At 42.7% G+C, this 17,282-nt stretch overlaps 1 protein-coding gene across 3 annotated transcripts in view; it reads right to left on the bottom strand.

Moving 5' to 3' along the window:
- Positions 1-2,273: 2,273 nt before the first annotated feature.
- The window catches only part of WASHC5 (WASH complex subunit 5), a 56,352-nt gene continuing 41,343 nt past the window's right edge, over positions 2,274-17,282 (bottom strand). For 2 of the 3 annotated variants that reach the window (XM_020897062.2, XM_070477013.1), the window contains exons 21-29: positions 15,398-15,560; positions 14,899-15,001; positions 14,731-14,810; positions 12,453-12,556; positions 11,138-11,267; positions 9,605-9,701; positions 5,738-5,891; positions 4,551-4,638; positions 2,274-2,684 (exon numbers count right to left, since the gene is read on the bottom strand). In XM_020897062.2, the coding sequence (XP_020752721.2) occupies positions 2,628-2,684; positions 4,551-4,638; positions 5,738-5,891; positions 9,605-9,701; positions 11,138-11,267; positions 12,453-12,556; positions 14,731-14,810; positions 14,899-15,001; positions 15,398-15,560 (976 nt within the window). In that variant the 3' untranslated portion in view covers positions 2,274-2,627. The remainder of the gene's footprint in view (positions 2,685-4,550; positions 4,639-5,737; positions 5,892-9,604; positions 9,702-11,137; positions 11,268-12,452; positions 12,557-14,730; positions 14,811-14,898; positions 15,002-15,397; positions 15,561-17,282) is intronic. The other variant, XM_020897063.2, reaches the window with a different exon arrangement.

The following is a 17,282-nucleotide window of genomic DNA, read 5'->3' as shown; positions in this document are numbered from 1 at the left end:
AAATGCCAAGCTCTAATGACTTCAGGATTTAGTTTCTCCTGACTTTTCCTTGAGGCCCAGGTAGACATTAGTCTGTTTTCAATTTCAAGATGCCAAAAAAATTTAAAGGTTAACAGGCTTTCATTTTATTACAACTCAAAAGTGACTAATTCTAAATTATATAATGTATGGCTAAAAAACCAAGCACCCCACAACTGAACCTGGCATAGATGTACGTTTTCTACCCATAACTAATATTTTCTAAGGAGAGAGTTTAAACAGTTGTAAAGAAGTTCTCATACAAGTAACAATACTTTTGAATCCCTTGTGTTTCTATCAATTTTCCAATACATGGCCCCAAATTAAAGCCACAGGGGAACAGATGATGTCAAAACTAGTGAACAATGAAAAGATGCTTCCTGTTCGTCTGAAGAAAGGAAAGAGTGAGGAACAGATGGGCACTTGCAGCATCTGGCGTACTGCCTCCAAGTCGGTCGGCCTCACTGCTGCTGTTCAGCGACTCCCTTGTGTCGGGCGCTTTGTGACCCCATGGACGGCTGCACGCCAGGCTTCTCTGTCCTTCGCCATCTCCCGGAGCTTGCTTTACTGAGTTTACATTACATCTGAAGAGGTTATGGATATTCAGAAGAGTATCATGAGACTTGAGTAAACCCCCAAATACCATTAAAGTAAATTGTTTCCCTTAAAAGAGCAGTAAAAGATAACCAGAAATATTAAGTAACTACTGCAGATCAGGGCTAAAATGACTTTTAAAGCTTTTATAATTAACATTTCTTTTTCACCTTTTAGAAGTTGAAATTTTCTCAGTTGAGAATTTTCACTTTGCCTTGTTTTAGCAGTGTATGTGGGCTCACTGCTTGGTTTTGTGAAATTTCCCTCTAATTAATCCTACACTTCTATTTTCTGGTTAAAAATACCCTTTCTTAGAACTGGCCTTTTTATTACCAGCTGTCTTTCTTTGCTAATAAAGAAATTCTTTCTTTGGGGGGGAATTTTTCATGGAGAACGAAAAATCTCACTTCATGTAGTTACTGTGATTACAAATGAAAAAAGCAAGGGGCTTCCCAGGTGGCTCGGGGGTAAAGAACCCTCCTGCCAACACTAGAGACAAGAGATGTGGTTTAATCCTTGGGTCGGGAAGATCCCCAGAATAGAAAGTGGCAACCCACACTCCAGTATTTTTGCTTGGAAAATTTCATGGACAGAGGAGCCTGGTGGGCTACAGTCCATGGGGTTGCAGAATTGGACACGACCGAATACACAAATATAAGGTAGTTTTGAGACACAGGATGGCCGTGGATTTACTGGCTGAGCTCCCATGTGCCAGCCTCCGTGGGTGAGACTCCCAGACTCCTTACATGCTGGGCAACAGTTCACCTTTAAAATTCCTCCCTGGGTGCTCACCAGGTTGGGCTGATGAAGCTCCTGCTTCCCTCTGCTGACTAGATGCTTTTTAAAAATCCTTTCTACTATGATGGCGAAACAAAGCCTGTCATTTTTTTCTCTTCAGTATCTTAGGATTTGAGACTTTCTGATTGAAGAAATAACTTACCATAAATTGAGAAAACTGAAGGGAACCAGAGGAAATCATTAGCCCTGATTTTACAGATGATGCCAGTAGGCTGCCTTGGGACAAAATTTAACTAGTGGTGGAGTCGGGACTCAAACTCTGCCTCCTGACTGCAAGTTAATGCTGCTTTTCCTGCACTTGCTAAATGACCGATAAGCTCCACATTTCAGATTTTTTTTTGTTTCGCTTGTTCCTCTCCAGAGGACAGAGCTAACTATGTGGTCAGAGTTAAAACGCCTTCCTTAACTCTTAGCCAAACTGCCACAGGAGGGTGGCCGCTCCCCTCTCAGGGTAATTTTCACGCAGAAGTCATTTAGGATTTCGGGGGAGTTAAAAGGAAACAATGGCTGTTATAAAATTAAGGGGGGGGGCGTTGTGGGGACTTGGGTGGGCTCCTCAGGGGCTGTTGAGAAAGCAGCAGCTGAAGCTGGGGAGCCCTACAGAAGGGAGGCAGGGAAGCCCTGAGGCGTCTGGGTTGGAAGAGGACACAGCCTCAGACGGGAGTAAACGGCCACGGTACGCGCCCGCGGACTGTGTGATCTCTACACCTGGGACCAGTCTCGCTGTCACCACGTGCCTGCCAGCCTGTCATGGGCGTGACCAGGGACCCAACATCGGACCTACCAGGCTCCTTTCTTACCTTCCAGGCAAGGTTTTTTGCTGGGTGAATATGTTGTTTTTGAATAACAGGCAGAAGAATGACTTCAGGTACTGGCAATACTATTTTACTGAAAATCTGGAGTTGCACAAATAGTTCTTTAGAACATAAAACTAAGGGGATTCATACATAACAATTATAGTCAGCATTTATAAGAGGCAGTACAAAAATGTGTTCTGCTTCTACATGATATAAATTGTATATAATACCATGATTTAAACAATATTAATTATATTAACTCGTTCAGTGGATACATCTTACTCAGAATGTCTGACATTTCCCACAAGAAAGGGAAAGCAGTTCTCGAGGTGGGTTTCTTTTCATTTCCAAGTTCATCTTAGTGACGGTGGGAAGATTCAAAGATAATCCTTTCATTGAAGAAGCAGAAGTCAAAAAAAGTTACAGGACTGTTCTGAACTCATCAAAAATGAAATTAGGCACGTGTGCTTCAGCAACCTAAAAAAATGAAAACAAAAGAGTTAACTGTTTCATAGTGTAAGAAGACCAAATTCATCAGCAGTCCCTGGTAATCTGTCCTAGACAAAAATAACATGGAGTGGCGTAGTTTTAAAATGAAAATGAAATGCAGAGTAACATGAATATATTAACATATGATACCTATCATATGCTATTATATTGGTATGGTATAAAAAAATTCAAAATTTTCCATATGAAAATTAAAGAGAGGAAGACATCCTTTGGAGCAAGGTGAATCACTGGGAAATACTGGGCCATTAATTGAAACCACCACCGTCTTTTTCCAGTATTTCTACCACTGATGTTTAATTTCTTGGCACTGCAGACATCTGAAGGGGTGCAGGACAGTCCCTTCCCTAGCCCCTCCCCGCCCTGCCCCTAGACGAGACGATCCGTTGGCTCTTTAAGGCACTTGGATCTACAAAAATGCACATGCCTCTGGGAAGTACTAAGATTAGTCTCAGGTCATCTCATAATTAACTAACAACCAACTAGGAAGAACAGGACATCTAGTGCTGAAAACTGGTAGTTTTTAAAAGCAATGTTTAATTTTTTTCTGATATAAAGTTTGGTTGAGTTCAGCCGCTCAGTCATGTCCAACTCTTTGCAACCCCATGGACTGCAGCACGCCAGGCTTCCCTGTCCATCACTAACTCCCAGACTTGACCCAAACTCATGTCCATTGAGTCAGTAATGCCATCCAACCAACTCATCCTCTGTTGTCCCCTTCTCCTCCCGCCTTCAATCTTTCCCAGCATCAGGGTCTTTTCAAATGAGTCAGTTCTTCACATCAGGTGGCCAAAGGATTGGAGTTTCAGATCAGCATCAGTCCTTCCAATGAATATTCAGGACTGATTTCCTTTAGGATGAACTGGTTAGATCTCCTTGCAGTCCAAGGGACTCAAGAGTCTCCTCCAACACCACATTTCAAAAGCATTAATTCTTTGGCACTCAGCTTTCTTTAGAGTCCAACTCTCACATCCATACATGACTAGTGGAAAAACCACAGCTTTGACTAGACAGACCTTTGTATCACTTGCTAATTCAAGGAAAATTAGAAAAATGGAGAGGAGTATAAAAAGGAATAATCTCTGATCTTAATTCCCTAAAGAAAACTAAAAGTGATAATTATTTTGTATCATATTCTTGCAATTTATACATACACATACACTTAAAACTAGGATCACATAGTCTTGTGTTCTTTACCTCTACTAAATTTTATGTCCTGAACATCCTTACACACGTATCTTGGTGAACTCTTGTCAATTTTGGAAACCATGGCTGTACAACACTTCAACCATGGAGGGAACTTAGCCAAATGGGCTGCAGGAACAGGGTTATTGTGGAGATGAAGAAACAAACCACACAATCATTCGCTACTCTGGCCTCTTAAGGAATTCTCTCCTGGAGTGCCCATCCTAACTCCTGAACAGGGTGAGCTGCAGACTGGAGGAGGGCATGATAGAGGGTGAGAAGATGAGAAGGGAAGTTGTGTTCAATCATGCCTTCTCACAAAGCACTGAAGGTGCAGAAGAGGGAGGAACATCTCTGAGCCAAGCCCTGGGGCAGAGCAGGCCGAGGGGCTCAGAGGTGTCCACAGGGAATGAGCTTCTGGACTTCATTCCTTGTGAGTCCAGGGCCTTTCTTCAAACTATCTTCCTACAAAAAGGGCATTAATTTTTTTTTTTGGTCACACTGTATGACATGCGGAATCTTAGTCTCCCAACCAAGGATCTTAGTCTCCCAACCATGGCTCCTCCTGTGATAGAAGTGCAGAATCTTAACCACTGGTTCTCCAGGGAGGTCCCAAAGGGGCATCAATAGTGTTCTTTATCTACTGCTTACCCTCCGGGGTAGCTTTGTGTACCGAACATAATCCTCCAGAAACAGAAGGGCGCCCACAACGTCGGCAGGCATTTCTGGTATCTTCTGGCTGAACAAAGAACAGTCTGGATCAATGAACTGCTTTTGTATATAGACCCTTAGTCAAAATAGTGAAAGATTGAAAAAAAATGACAGATGACTAAATGAAGCCAAAGAAGAGACACATCTACAGAATCTCCTCTTGATTATTACATCGAGCCATATATTGCTGGCTGATCTTCAGCACACAGCCTGGAGGAGGGAATAGAAACTTCTCTCAATGGTCTACCTGGGTCTTTACGACGTGGCCCCTGCTGACCCTTTAGGGTAACAGAAGGAAACTCAGGACCCAGCATCCCATGCAAATACACAACTTGTTCTATCCCAGAAAAGCTGTATTTGGGGTGGAGGAGAGGAAAACTAAAGGTTTACAAGCTTTGTATCAAGTAGGAGCTTCCGTGTTTCACTTGTTTGACTTCACACCAGGAACTCAGGCTGTGCCGACAGTGGGGTGGCTCCCTGACTTCCACTGAAGGGTGGAGCCGTCCCTGGGTAAGTGGTCAAGGGGGAGGACACGGGCTCACAGGTCTGAGCCCAGCACCCACGACGGCAGAGGGGCAGGCCTCTACTTTCTTCCCCGTGGGGCTCGCTCATGGTGCTCATGACTCCTTCACAGTGGGTGCTCCCAGGGCCCCCCCCGTGACTCCTCAGCGGTGTGACTAAGGATGGGCACGCCTTTAAGTGCCCCAAACAGGAGAAGTGCCCCAACCTGCTGCACAGGGCAGGGTGAGCAGCCAATTCCCGGCTCTGCTGCTGCTGCTGCTGCGAAGTCGCTTCAGTCGTGTCTGACTCTGTGAGACCCCATAGACGGCAGCCCACCAGGCTCCCCCGTCCCTGGGATTCTCCAGGCAAGAACACTGGAGTGGGTTGCCATTTCCTCCTCCAATGCGTGCATGTGAAAAGTGAAAGTGAAGTCGCTCAGTCGTGTCCAACTCGTAGCGACCCCATGGACTGCAGCCCACCAGGCTCCTCCGTCCATGGGATTTTCCAGGCAAGAGGACTGGAGTGGGGTGCCACTGCCTTCTCCGAACTCCCGGCTCTATGGGGGACAATAAGAGGAGGAATCTGGCACGTGAGGTCTCCACTTTGTCCTGGTTGGCCTTCCGTACCTTGTGCACTGCTCCACTGTGGAGCGGATGAACTGGCCGATCAGCGCCAGGAACTGCTCCGTGTACCGGGAGTGAAACTGCTTCAGCAGGGTGAGCAGCCCCAGCACCAGGGGCGGCCAGTCCACGGGGTCGGCGGGCTTTCGGCAGACCATTCCTGCGAGGACCGATAGACCACAGGTTACACCACCGCGGGGCGCGCTGGCCTTTCGCCATGTTCATTCAGGATGAATGTTCACGAATGTCAAGACGCTGGGGCCCACATGATCTCTGGCAGATGATTATCTGGAGGGAATGACAATCCAGGACCACATTTCGAATTGGATCCAGGACTGGTGGAGGCTTCTAGTGCTCTGATGGATTCAACACCCTAGAATGGGTACTAATTTTTGTAATTACCACCACTGTTTCTTTAGGATTTTGTAATTAATGGATGCATGGTAGAAAGTATTATAGAGAGTAGCGTTTAAATGTATACATTACCATATGTAAAATAGATAGCTAATGGAAAGCTGCTGTATAATACAGGCAGCTCATCGCGGTACTTTGTGATAACCTAGTGGGGTTGGGAGGAGGTTCAGGAGGGAGGGTCATATGTATACTTAGAGCTGATTCATGTTGTTGTATGGCGGAAGTCAACACAATATTGTAAAGCAATTATCCTCTAATTAAAAAGAAAAAAAAAGAGACAGATAAAATGTTACACAAGAAAAGAATGTGCAGAAGTCAGAACAGGAGAAGGAACTATGCCTGAGTGAGTGAGTGCCAAAGCTGGCCTTGTCACTAAGGATTTCTGCCCCAATATGGAGACCTTGACCTGCCTGAATGGCTGCTTGGGGAACAGGAGACAGAGCACAATGCTGGGAAAAAAACCCCACAAAGTTGGAAACTTTCATTGCCATATTTCAAAGACTTATTATAAAGTTACAGTCATCAAGACAGCATTGGCATAAAGATAGGCAAACAGATCAATGGAATGAGCAAGAAAATACAGAAATAGTCATACTCTTAAAGGATCAATTGAATTTACATGGATATCCACACAATTTAATGGAGAAAGAGAAATCTTCTCAATAACTGATGCTAAAAATAGCTATCTTTATGGGGAAAAAAAATGAACCTTGAGCCCTATTTCACATAAAAAGTAATTTGAAATAGACCACAGAGACCTCAATGTAAAAGCTACAAGTACAAAGTTTCTAGAAAAAAAAAAAAATAGGACAATCTGTGCCCTTGGGATAGGCAAAGATATCTTAGAGGATAGAAAGGGCTAGTGATAAAGGAAAAAAATGGATAAATTGGACATCATCAGCAGTAAAAACTTCTGCTCATTAAGGTCACAAGTAAGAAAATGAATAGGTAAACCATTTTGCGAGAAAAAAAATTTATGGCATGTCTATCAAAAAAAGGACTTGTATCCATAAAATAAATAACTCCTACAACTCAGTAATAAAAAAGCTATCAACTCAATTTAAAAATAGGCAAAAGACTTGAACAGACACTTAGCAAAGAAAGATAAACAAACAAAAAATATACAAAGAATGGCCAAAAAGCATTTGAAAAAGTGCTCAACATCATAACTCATCAGGGAAAGGCAAGTTAAAACTATGAGATATCCTACATACCCATTATAATGTTTAAAAAGACTGAGATGGCCAAATGATGGTAAGTTGTGAAAATGGTACAACCACTTTGGGAAAAGGATTGGCAGTTGATTAGAAAGTTAAACTGACAGACCCCCAGATTCGGGTTCTTGTGAAGACTGGGAAAACTTATTTAAGATGCCAAAACAAGCTATCTTGATTTACATAACCTAGGCCTTGGCAATTCCAAATTACTCAATGCCCACTGTAAAAGACACTAGCTGTACTCAGAACATGAAGAGAGAATCCTTCCAAGGTAGACAGCAAAGGGGATGTTTACAACAAAGACTTCTCTGAATGCAGCACCACAGAGATTCCTTTTCAAAAGCCTGACCAAAGCATGTGTGCCTTTCTTAGATCAGTCTTGAGAACAATGCTCACCAGGTTTATAGAAAAGCTTTCAGGTACACTACATGCTGATGCTCCTTCCTCAGTCTGCTTTTTCTTTAATTTGATCCCCATCTTAACACACCGACCTGATTTATGAAAAGGACTGCAGTCAGGCACGGGAAATTTCTAAGACACTTCACAGTTTTATTTCAAGATCTGGGAATTCTGTGGCATAGTGACATGCTTCTCATAAGCAGCTGTATAACCAAGGAGCCTGGCCTTAACTAACACAGGATGAGACCAGTTAGCAAACAGTCTTAATGAAAACAAGGTATCAAAAAAAAAAAAAAAGAAAGAAAAGAAAACAAGGTATCTTCATGTGCCTTATTACAAAGAAGCATACATTCTTATTTAGTCATAAGAGAGGGAGGTCATGGATCTCTCAATCTTGAGATGAACCTTTCAGTCCATCTTGGGATAGTTCTTTACACTGATTCTGACCAACATCCAGAAAAGGATTTAGCATCAGGTAAGCACTTGCTCTGTGAAAGGTACCATCACAGGTATTTTTAAATTCTAATTGGCCCACAAGTTTAAGTATCTTGGCCAAAGTCACACAGGTGGTTAAGTTGTGAAGTCAGAATCCAAACACACAATTGTTCCCTCCATCCTACAGCCAAGGTTTACTGGGTGCCACCATGCCCTGAATTGGAGAAGGAAACGACAGACAACCCATTCTAGTATTCTTGCTGGCAGAATCCCATGGACAGAGGAGACTGGTGGGTCACTGTCCATGGGGTCACAAAGAGTTGGACATTCTAAGTGACTGAGCTTCCCTGGTGGCTCAGATGGTACAGAATCCGCCTGCCATGAAGGAGACGTGGGTTTGATCCCTGGGTTGGGAAGATCCCCTGGAGAAGAGAAGGGCAACCCACTCCAGTATGTTTCCTTGGAAATCCACGGACAGAGACTATAGTCCATGTCGCAAAGAGTTGGACACGACTGAGTGACTAATGCTGAGTGACTGAGCACCATGCCCTGCATTCTGTGGCTGTGACAAATATTGTTATGGGGGCTGTGTCTGGAATAAAGGAATGTTTTTGAATGAGGGAATTAAAAACCTTAAGGAGAATCCAAATCTTTATCCTAAAAAACTTTTGAAATAGGAAGGGAAATATTTCAAAGAAGAAATACATTTTGGAATTGTTGGTTAAAAAAAGTATATGGTTACATTTATAGAAAATACTTTTAAAGTAAATTAAACTCTATAGCAGACTTTGAAAACCTCTACTTAGATATAAAGTTTGGAGACAGAGGAAGTACCTGGGAATCTTATAAAAATAAGATAAAGTCAATGACACACAAAAAATTGTGTTATAATGCTGGATAAGGACAAATATGCTGATAGCCTTTGATAACTATTGTTTGTATCAAGTATTTTCAAAACTAAAGTAATAGACATCCCAGGGTAAAGTACCAGATATCCCAGGGTAAAGTACCAGAGGATTAGTCTCCTCTCTTTAACTATATTGTTACTCTTCATATCAAAGCTCCACAGTAAGCACAGGACACTTACTGCAAGAATAGGACATTAACCAAAAGAAGTTTCTTTTCCACCAAAATCAGCTCCTTTAAAGAAAAGAGAGAAGTAAAGGTCCCACACATTTTACAAGTTGGATAATCAACCACTGTAAATTAAAGATGCATTATACTTGGTTGATATTAAATCCACTGTCTTCATGATATTTCAGAGGCCCAAGGACATGGATTTTTATAAACATGCAATTACTAAGAAAGATCTCATATGTGACACAGCATTCTCTACCAAGAGCTGTTTGGTTAGATGTTAGTCTACCACCATTGTTCCTTATTGTAAAGAATAAATGTCATAAAGTACCTAGATTTTTGTTGTACTGTAGTTTTGGCAGCTGGGCGATCAAAAACAGAAAGTTGACCACTGGGAAGTAGGGTAAGCGCTTTGTCGTTATGTAAATCTGGAAAGAGAAAGAACAGTTTCAAATGGAAAGCTGCCACTTAATTTCAGTTTGCTCTTCTGACTACTGAAAACTAGGGTGGTTCCATTAATTCGCTGCCTTCAGAGTTGAATTTAACACCACTGACCCCCTCTCCCTCCAAACACAGCCACCTACTTGACAATCAGCCCTCTTGGGAAAGGAACAATTTTGCTTAGAGATTACCAGTTACTCCCCACTACCCACAATCCTCTTTTTCTCCCTCCAATCCTCTTAATGTTGGTTACAAAATGGGGGTGGGGGGAGGAAGATGAGCAAGAAAGTCAAGGCCAAGCAGGAAGGAGGGCAAAGAGAGGGAAAGAGAAAAGAGGCAGAAAGAAAGAAGGTCCACACAGCAGTGCATGGCTCTGCATAAGCAGAAAGCAAGCAGGGGTCCCACTGTCCGTTTCCCCTTCCCTGGGCAATGCCACAGAGCAGCCTCCGGCCCAGTTCACCCGGCAGAAAGCACAGTCAGGCCACACCCAGCCATCTTTCCCCTCCCAGTCATTCTGATTCCCTGGGAGGCAGCGGGCATCCTGGCCAGCAGCACCAGCTCTGGTCAGACAGCCTGGCTCCGTCGCTGGCTACTGTGGGGCCCTGGGAACTTATCAACCTCTGAGCCTCAGGTTCCTCTCCCAACAAGGGCACATTTCATGAGGCTGCTGTGAGGTTAAGCGAGAACACCTATGGTCAGGGTTAACACAGTGCTTGGCACACAGTAAAACGTAAGGTGCTATTTATGTTCATAATCTTACCTCAAACCCAGGTGATCATACAGATTTCAGAATTTCATATTACAAAAAAGATTTTAGGTAGGCAATACAGTCTAGGGTAACAGACTATAAGCAAAGTTATCTGTATTTCTGCAAAAACATGACAATTCACAGGAGTATAAACAGCCTCAAGTCAGCCTGGGACAGGTTCTGGCACTACATGCGAACTGGCACTAAGTTGTGAAAAATGCCTGCAGTTCTCAGAGGTTTATGGAGATCAGAAACAGCAGAAGAGAGCCTGTCTCCCCAGATTCTGACTGTGATTACTGTCAGCCAAGGAGGGAAGGGTCTTTGGGCAAGAAGGATCAAGGCCACCATTTAGGAGCAGTTCAAATACCAAACCCCAGAGAAACCTAAACCTCATCTCTTACTGATACAGCACTTGTCACTCATTCTGACAAACACTGTTATCACTTGACTCCCACAGCCCTGAGTCAGGCAGGGGAGGCGTGATCATCTTCATATTACACATGGGGAATGGGAACCCAGAAAGGGCGGAGCATCACGAGAACAGAGGTTCTGGGATTGGAACCAGGGTCTTCCAATATCAGACGGAGTGCAGGGATCTGCTACCTGGGGCAGATGGCCTTCGGTCCCACTCTATCTCCCACCACACCATTATATTACATGTTAGTAATCATGAACCTTGTTCAGTGGGTTATGGATGCCAGCTGCCTCCAGGTAGGCAGTGATTTCATATAAGAGTGTGTTATCTTCTTTGGGGTAAGGAAGTGAAGGGTCCTGATAGTGGGCTTCGATATCTGCTAGGAGAGCCCTGAATGAAGGAAAACAACAATAGTGATAAATGTTAGAGATAAACTGAATACAGACAACAGTTAACACAAGGTATGATATAATCTTCCAGAGATTCAGTGTCCTCATCTGTAAAACAAGAGCTTGCTCCCTTCAAATTCCCGATTTCCATACCTGTGATTGGTGATAAATGGGAAATCTGAACTTGAATTATGTTTTCTTTTAGAGTTCACCCAAATCAACTGCTTTCACCACTTAAATTTTTATGAGCTGACTGAACTAGTTTCAATACCTACTTTGTCAAACCACACTGACTTTGAGACCAAGAAGCATGGGTTATTTATCTTTAAGCAGGAGGCTCAAAATGAGAGCAAGCTGCTGGTCAGGTGGAGAGTGTGACTGGATGCTAGGATATGTGTCCACAGCCACGCCTGGTCATCAAGGTGCTTCTAACTCCCCTCAGGAGAATCAGTGATTCAGTTCTGTGGAAAGCCAAGAGTGGATTTTGGTGATAATTGCTTTCTCAGTCTGGCCAAGAATCTAGCAAATTATCTGATGTGTATTAAGTGATCAATACATGTTGGCTGAAATGATTCCATTAAAAAAAGAGAGACCAAGAGACAATACTGAAGCAAGAGGCTTCTGAAGATAAATTTGATTACCTATGGGAAGGAAGCCTATATTCAGAGAGCCTTCTCACTCAAAAAGGACTTAAGAGAGTAGGTGCCTGCATGCATGCTCAGTTGCTTCAGTACTGTCTGACTCTTTGCGACCCTGACTGTAGCCCACCAGACTTCTCTGTCCATGGGATTCTCCAGGCGAGAATACTGGAATAGGCTGCCATGCCTTCCTCCAGAGGATCTTCCTGACACAGGAACTGGACCCATGTCTCCTGCCTTGCAGGCAGATTCTTTACCACTCAGCCACCTAGATACTGAATGTATAAAACCGAAAACTAATGAGAACCTACTATGGAGCACAGGGAACTCTATTCAATGCTCTGTGGTGACCTAAATGGGAAAGAAAGCCAAAAAAGAGGGGCTGTAGGTATGACGTGCAGCTGATTCACCATGCTGCAGGAGAAACTAACACAACACTGTAAAGCAACTGTACTCCAATTAAAAAAAAGTATGTATTGAAGACACTGGGATGCTAACTGATGAACAATCTAGGCCCAGAGGTGGTTGTTTCAAATGCCAGCACTTACTTATTGAGGTTCTCCAGAGCAGCTGCCAGGTGTTTGGAGTCAAACCGACAAGAATAATTTAATTCATTGGCGATCTGTTGCCTCAGAATCTGCATCTGCCCAACCTGTGAACAAGCAAGAGAAAGAACAGGGAAAAGCTGATGAACAAAAAGATGACAAGCTTTTATTGAAAAGTTCACAACATTCTGCAGAAAAATTCAAGGATTTCCTGGACTGGTTTCATGCCTAAGACCAGCATCACCCCTGATGGAGCACAAGGGACCCTTAAAGAAATGTCTGCAGAGATTCTGTATGCCAACCTCAACAGAACCCTGAAGTCTAATAGTGAACCTAATAGTCTAAAAGTGAACCATTAATGTTCCTATTGTCCGTGAATTAAAGGTATGTGTTCTGAAGCTCTATTTCAGATCTTTAGAATAAGTTCTCATGTTCAGTAACCACTAATGAGAAGCCCTACTTTCTTTATCTGTCTTAAACTGAACTTTCTCAAGCCCTAAGGGTGCCATTTCACTCTAACATTTCGTCAGTATCAGTCTGCCTACATCCCTCAGGATTACAGATCATGAAATAACCTAGGTGATAAAATAACCTACATACAGTCTTCCAAGAAGGCCCTTCTAACAATGATAACCCTGAAACCAGGGGGTTCTTCATGTTTTGTTGGCACTTTGGACATCTGTAGGATGCTGGAGACACCTATGGATGCTGTCTCAGAATGGTTCTTTTGAATGTATGAAATAAAACATACAGGATAACAATGAAAGCCAATTATAACAAAATGTAATTCTCAAGCGATTAACATAACAAATTTGTTATAACTTGCTTCTCTTGTCATCCTGGCTTATGGCATGTCAGACCTATATAACAAAGAGGCCATCTAGCAGAGCCAAAGGCTTCTATTCAATTTAAGTTTCCAAATTAGAACTATGAAATGATGGGAAATATACTGTGAATTGGGCTGAGACACCAACAATTCCTGTCTCAATGAGCAACTTACATAATTGGGAACAGAGAACAGGATTACTCCAAATTCTGTGAGTAGTCTAGACTTGTCCTTTGGTATCTGATCTGATACTTTTAACCATCAGTCAGTTTTCCACCAGGATATCTATTCCTTCCTACTGTACTGTGAGTAGGCTTTCCAGGGAGACAGCCAGCTTCCTTGAACTCTGTCTTACAGCAACTGACATAAGGGTGTTCAACAAAGGGTTATTTAATGTTAACATTAATAGTATTTAATGTCTCAGATTACCAAGTGATGAGAGAAGGATATGCAAAAGATACAAGGTGTCTCTGGAAGCCAATGCCACAGTGTAAAGGCAGATGGGTGGATTCTAAAGGAAGCTGGATTTCCATCCAACAAATCACAGGCACACCTTGGAAATACTGAGTTTGGCTCCAGATCACCATAACAAAGCAAATATTGCAATAAAGTGAGTCACATGAATTTTCTGGTTTTCCAAGTGCATATAAAAGTTATGTTTACATTATATTGTAGTTTGTTAAGTATATAAAAGCATTATGTCTAAAAATGAATTTAAAAATACTCTATTGCCAAAAAAGCTGGCCATCCTTCAGAATCAGAGTGGTAACAAAGGTCACTGATCACAGATCACTGTCACAAATATAACAATAATGAAAAATTTGTAGTATTGCGAGAATTCCTGAAGTGTGACACAAAGTGAGCAAAAGTTGTTGGAAAAAATGGTGGTGACAGACTTGCTTGACACAGGGTTGTCACAAATTTTCAATCTGTACAAAATGCAATACCTGCAAAGTGCAGTAAAGTGAAGTACAATAAGATGACGTGTACCTGTAATCTCCGCATCTTACTTTCTCACTCATTTCCAAAGACACACATCTAGTCACAGTTTAAGGATAACATGTCCAAAGGAACCTGGCTTTCTAGTTTTTGAGCAGATACTTAACAACTCTAAAGGCTGAGATTAGGGCGGCAAACTGACAACAGTTCATTAATGAACTTGTCACATGAAGACAGAGGATGACCAAGGAAGGAAAACTCCTATTTCCTTGAGTGAAAGCACCTTTTGCTAAAAGGCATTTCAAAATGAGTTTTTGTCAGTGAAAGAAGCACGATAAATGGGCCAATGAAAAGCACTGTCAAGAACAGCCAAAGAACAGAGCCATTTAGAATTAATGATAAAACTGAAGTGGTGTATTTTTGGTTTTATGGCCAAAGAGTGGCTTTCTTGGGGGTAACCAAGTTACAAGAAATTAATAATGAAAAAACCATAGCATCAGCTCTCTCACAACATACCTTCATGATAGCCTCGAGATAAGCAGTCCAAATCTTCTGGGTTTTGGCAATGGCGGAAAAATAAATTTTATTCGAATTTGCTGAAAGGTTAAAATATGAGTTTCTATTTAGTAAATTTGGAAAGGCTATAGTGTTCTCTCTACCTCAGGCTCATTTTAGAACACTTACCTACAATACTTTTTAGGGGGCTGACGGCATTCATTAGGGTTTTTAAAGTCTCCTGCACAGTTCTGTCTCGCAAGATAATTTTCTGAAACATGCTGAGGAAATTCTAAAACGAGAAGGCATGATCAAAGAACCAAATATAATGAATAAAATGAAGAAACGCTCCAGTTAACTCAAAGGCGACACAGAACACAGACAAGCCTCATTCACACAAAGCTACAAATAAGAGGATGGGGAAGACACAACTTCCGGTTCCCATCAGAAACATCCCCTGCTGGGAGGAGTTGCTGGTTTCTAAGATGAAATTCACAAAAACTGTTTACCCATAAAAATACTATGCTGGCCAAAGAGATTCTAGTTTATTCTCAGTTCTTCTCTATTTAGCAGGAGTTATATAAATATGCCTGATGTCAGTGTGGGAAAGTATGAAAGAAAGGCTAAACCATCTACTCCCTTCTTCCCCAGGATAGCAGAACACACACATGGATACCCAAGGGCTTACCTGTAACTCTTTGACAATCATAAAGCACAGAAGCCTGTCTAACCCGTTCAGACCGAAAGTCCCCAAGGTGTTTTGGATTTCTGAGAAAAGGCGGCTGCTGGTCACTTCTTGATGGGTTTTCATATCATACCAAGTGTTCAGCTGGTCAATGTGACATGTCATTCTAAAACATAAACAAAAAAACCTCAAAACCCAAAAGCAGCTCAGAATTCACCCTGAAAGGATGAGGGATACAATAGGATTTGGGGCATCAGATAGGAAGAACAATGGTTTCATGATCTGTGCTTTAATAATCCCTGCATCTGGGCACCCAAGACATCTCACGGTGAATGTCCAATGGGCCAGGAAGGCAAAATTCAGTTAAGTCACTTCCTGCCCTTGTTCTGTCACCAGTTTGAATGATACATTTCCACTGGGTTGGGTAGTTGAGTCATATCTCAAGGACAAGGCTAGATTCAGTCATCAGGCTGGACGACTTCAGAGCGGCATTGCCTCTCTGGAGGGGTTTTCTGTAAAAATCCAGAGACTGGGAACAAAACAGTGTCTTGTCCCATTTCCACTTTGGTAAGAAAGGAACTTTGAATCCTTGCGCCTTGATGTCTGAGGTCATGATGACAGAGCCATTTCCTCTTTCCTCCTAGTCCCGGTCATCGACCAACGATTCCCTTTGAGACGCAAGAGTGTAACGATGGCGAAGATAAAAACCGACAACATTTACTGAGGACTGCCTATGTGTCAGGCACTGGGCCAGACCTTTCCGAGTGCTCTCAATTCATCCTCGGAATAGCTCTGTGATGTACAAGCTGGGTTTAACTTTCGTTTTACACATGAAATAACTGAGTCTTAGACAGGCCTGGTTATAACACCACACCCAAAACCACCAAGATTCTCAAATGTTCACATGGGGAACTTAAATCAATGGTGCAAGTGTGTGTTCTCAGTTGCTTCAGTCGTGTCAGACTCTTTGAGACCCTATGGACTGTAGCCCGCCAGGCTCCTCTCTCCATGGGATTTCCCAGGCAAGAATACTGGAGTGGGTTACCATGTCCTCCTCCAAGGGGCCTTCCCAACCCAGGGAACCCCTTCTGTGTCTCTTGCATTGCAGATGGATTCTTTACCCACTGAGCCACCTGGGAAACCCTAAGTCAATGGTAGAACATGATTAAAAAAACAGATGTTGAGATCCCATTTCTGGAGGGTTGGATTGGTTATGTCTGGGGTGGAATCCTAGCCTCTACTTTCTACAGGCCCCACAAAATGATATGGCCCCAATCCTAAGAGCCAACACATATCTTTATTGAAATGAAGCTTGGGAGGGAATTAAGAGAGACTCAGGAGCTAGGGAATTTTAAATTTGGAACTAAATGGAAGAACAAGATGACTTCCAGAGTGGCAGTCTACTTTCAGGCTTCAAAGTATCCTGCTTCCACCATTAGGTGTGGGCACTTTCCATCCGTCACTGACAGGCTCCCAATTTTGAGAACATACATGACATAGAAATCCCAGTCAAGCTTGATCCTGTCTGCCAGTATTAAGCTGGCACTAGGTGAGTGAGGTGGACAGGTTTGTAGGAGGGCTTCTGAGATCAACCCATGGGGACCGAGAAAGGAGGAGTCCCAAAATGTTTTGGATCATTTAATCTTTTTGGCCCATGAGTCACAGACCAAACGCCTTTCTGCCGAAGGTGATAAATGGTTTGTCAAATTTCTTAAGTTCTGACAGACAAAGTCAGCCTGAATGTGAAGGCGGTATAGAGAAGACATGTCATGAGGATATTTAACTTGCACAAAGTCAACTTCACCCACACAGCTGGACTGAGAAAGAAGAGACATCACCTTCCCTGGGAAACCACACTGGTCATTCCACTGAGCAAGCCCATGCCCAG

Source organism: Odocoileus virginianus, chromosome 15, assembly GCF_023699985.2.
Source record: "Odocoileus virginianus isolate 20LAN1187 ecotype Illinois chromosome 15, Ovbor_1.2, whole genome shotgun sequence".
NCBI classification, from domain to species: Eukaryota; Metazoa; Chordata; class Mammalia; order Artiodactyla; family Cervidae; genus Odocoileus; species Odocoileus virginianus.
This window is presented reverse-complemented; position numbering and strand designations above follow the sequence as displayed.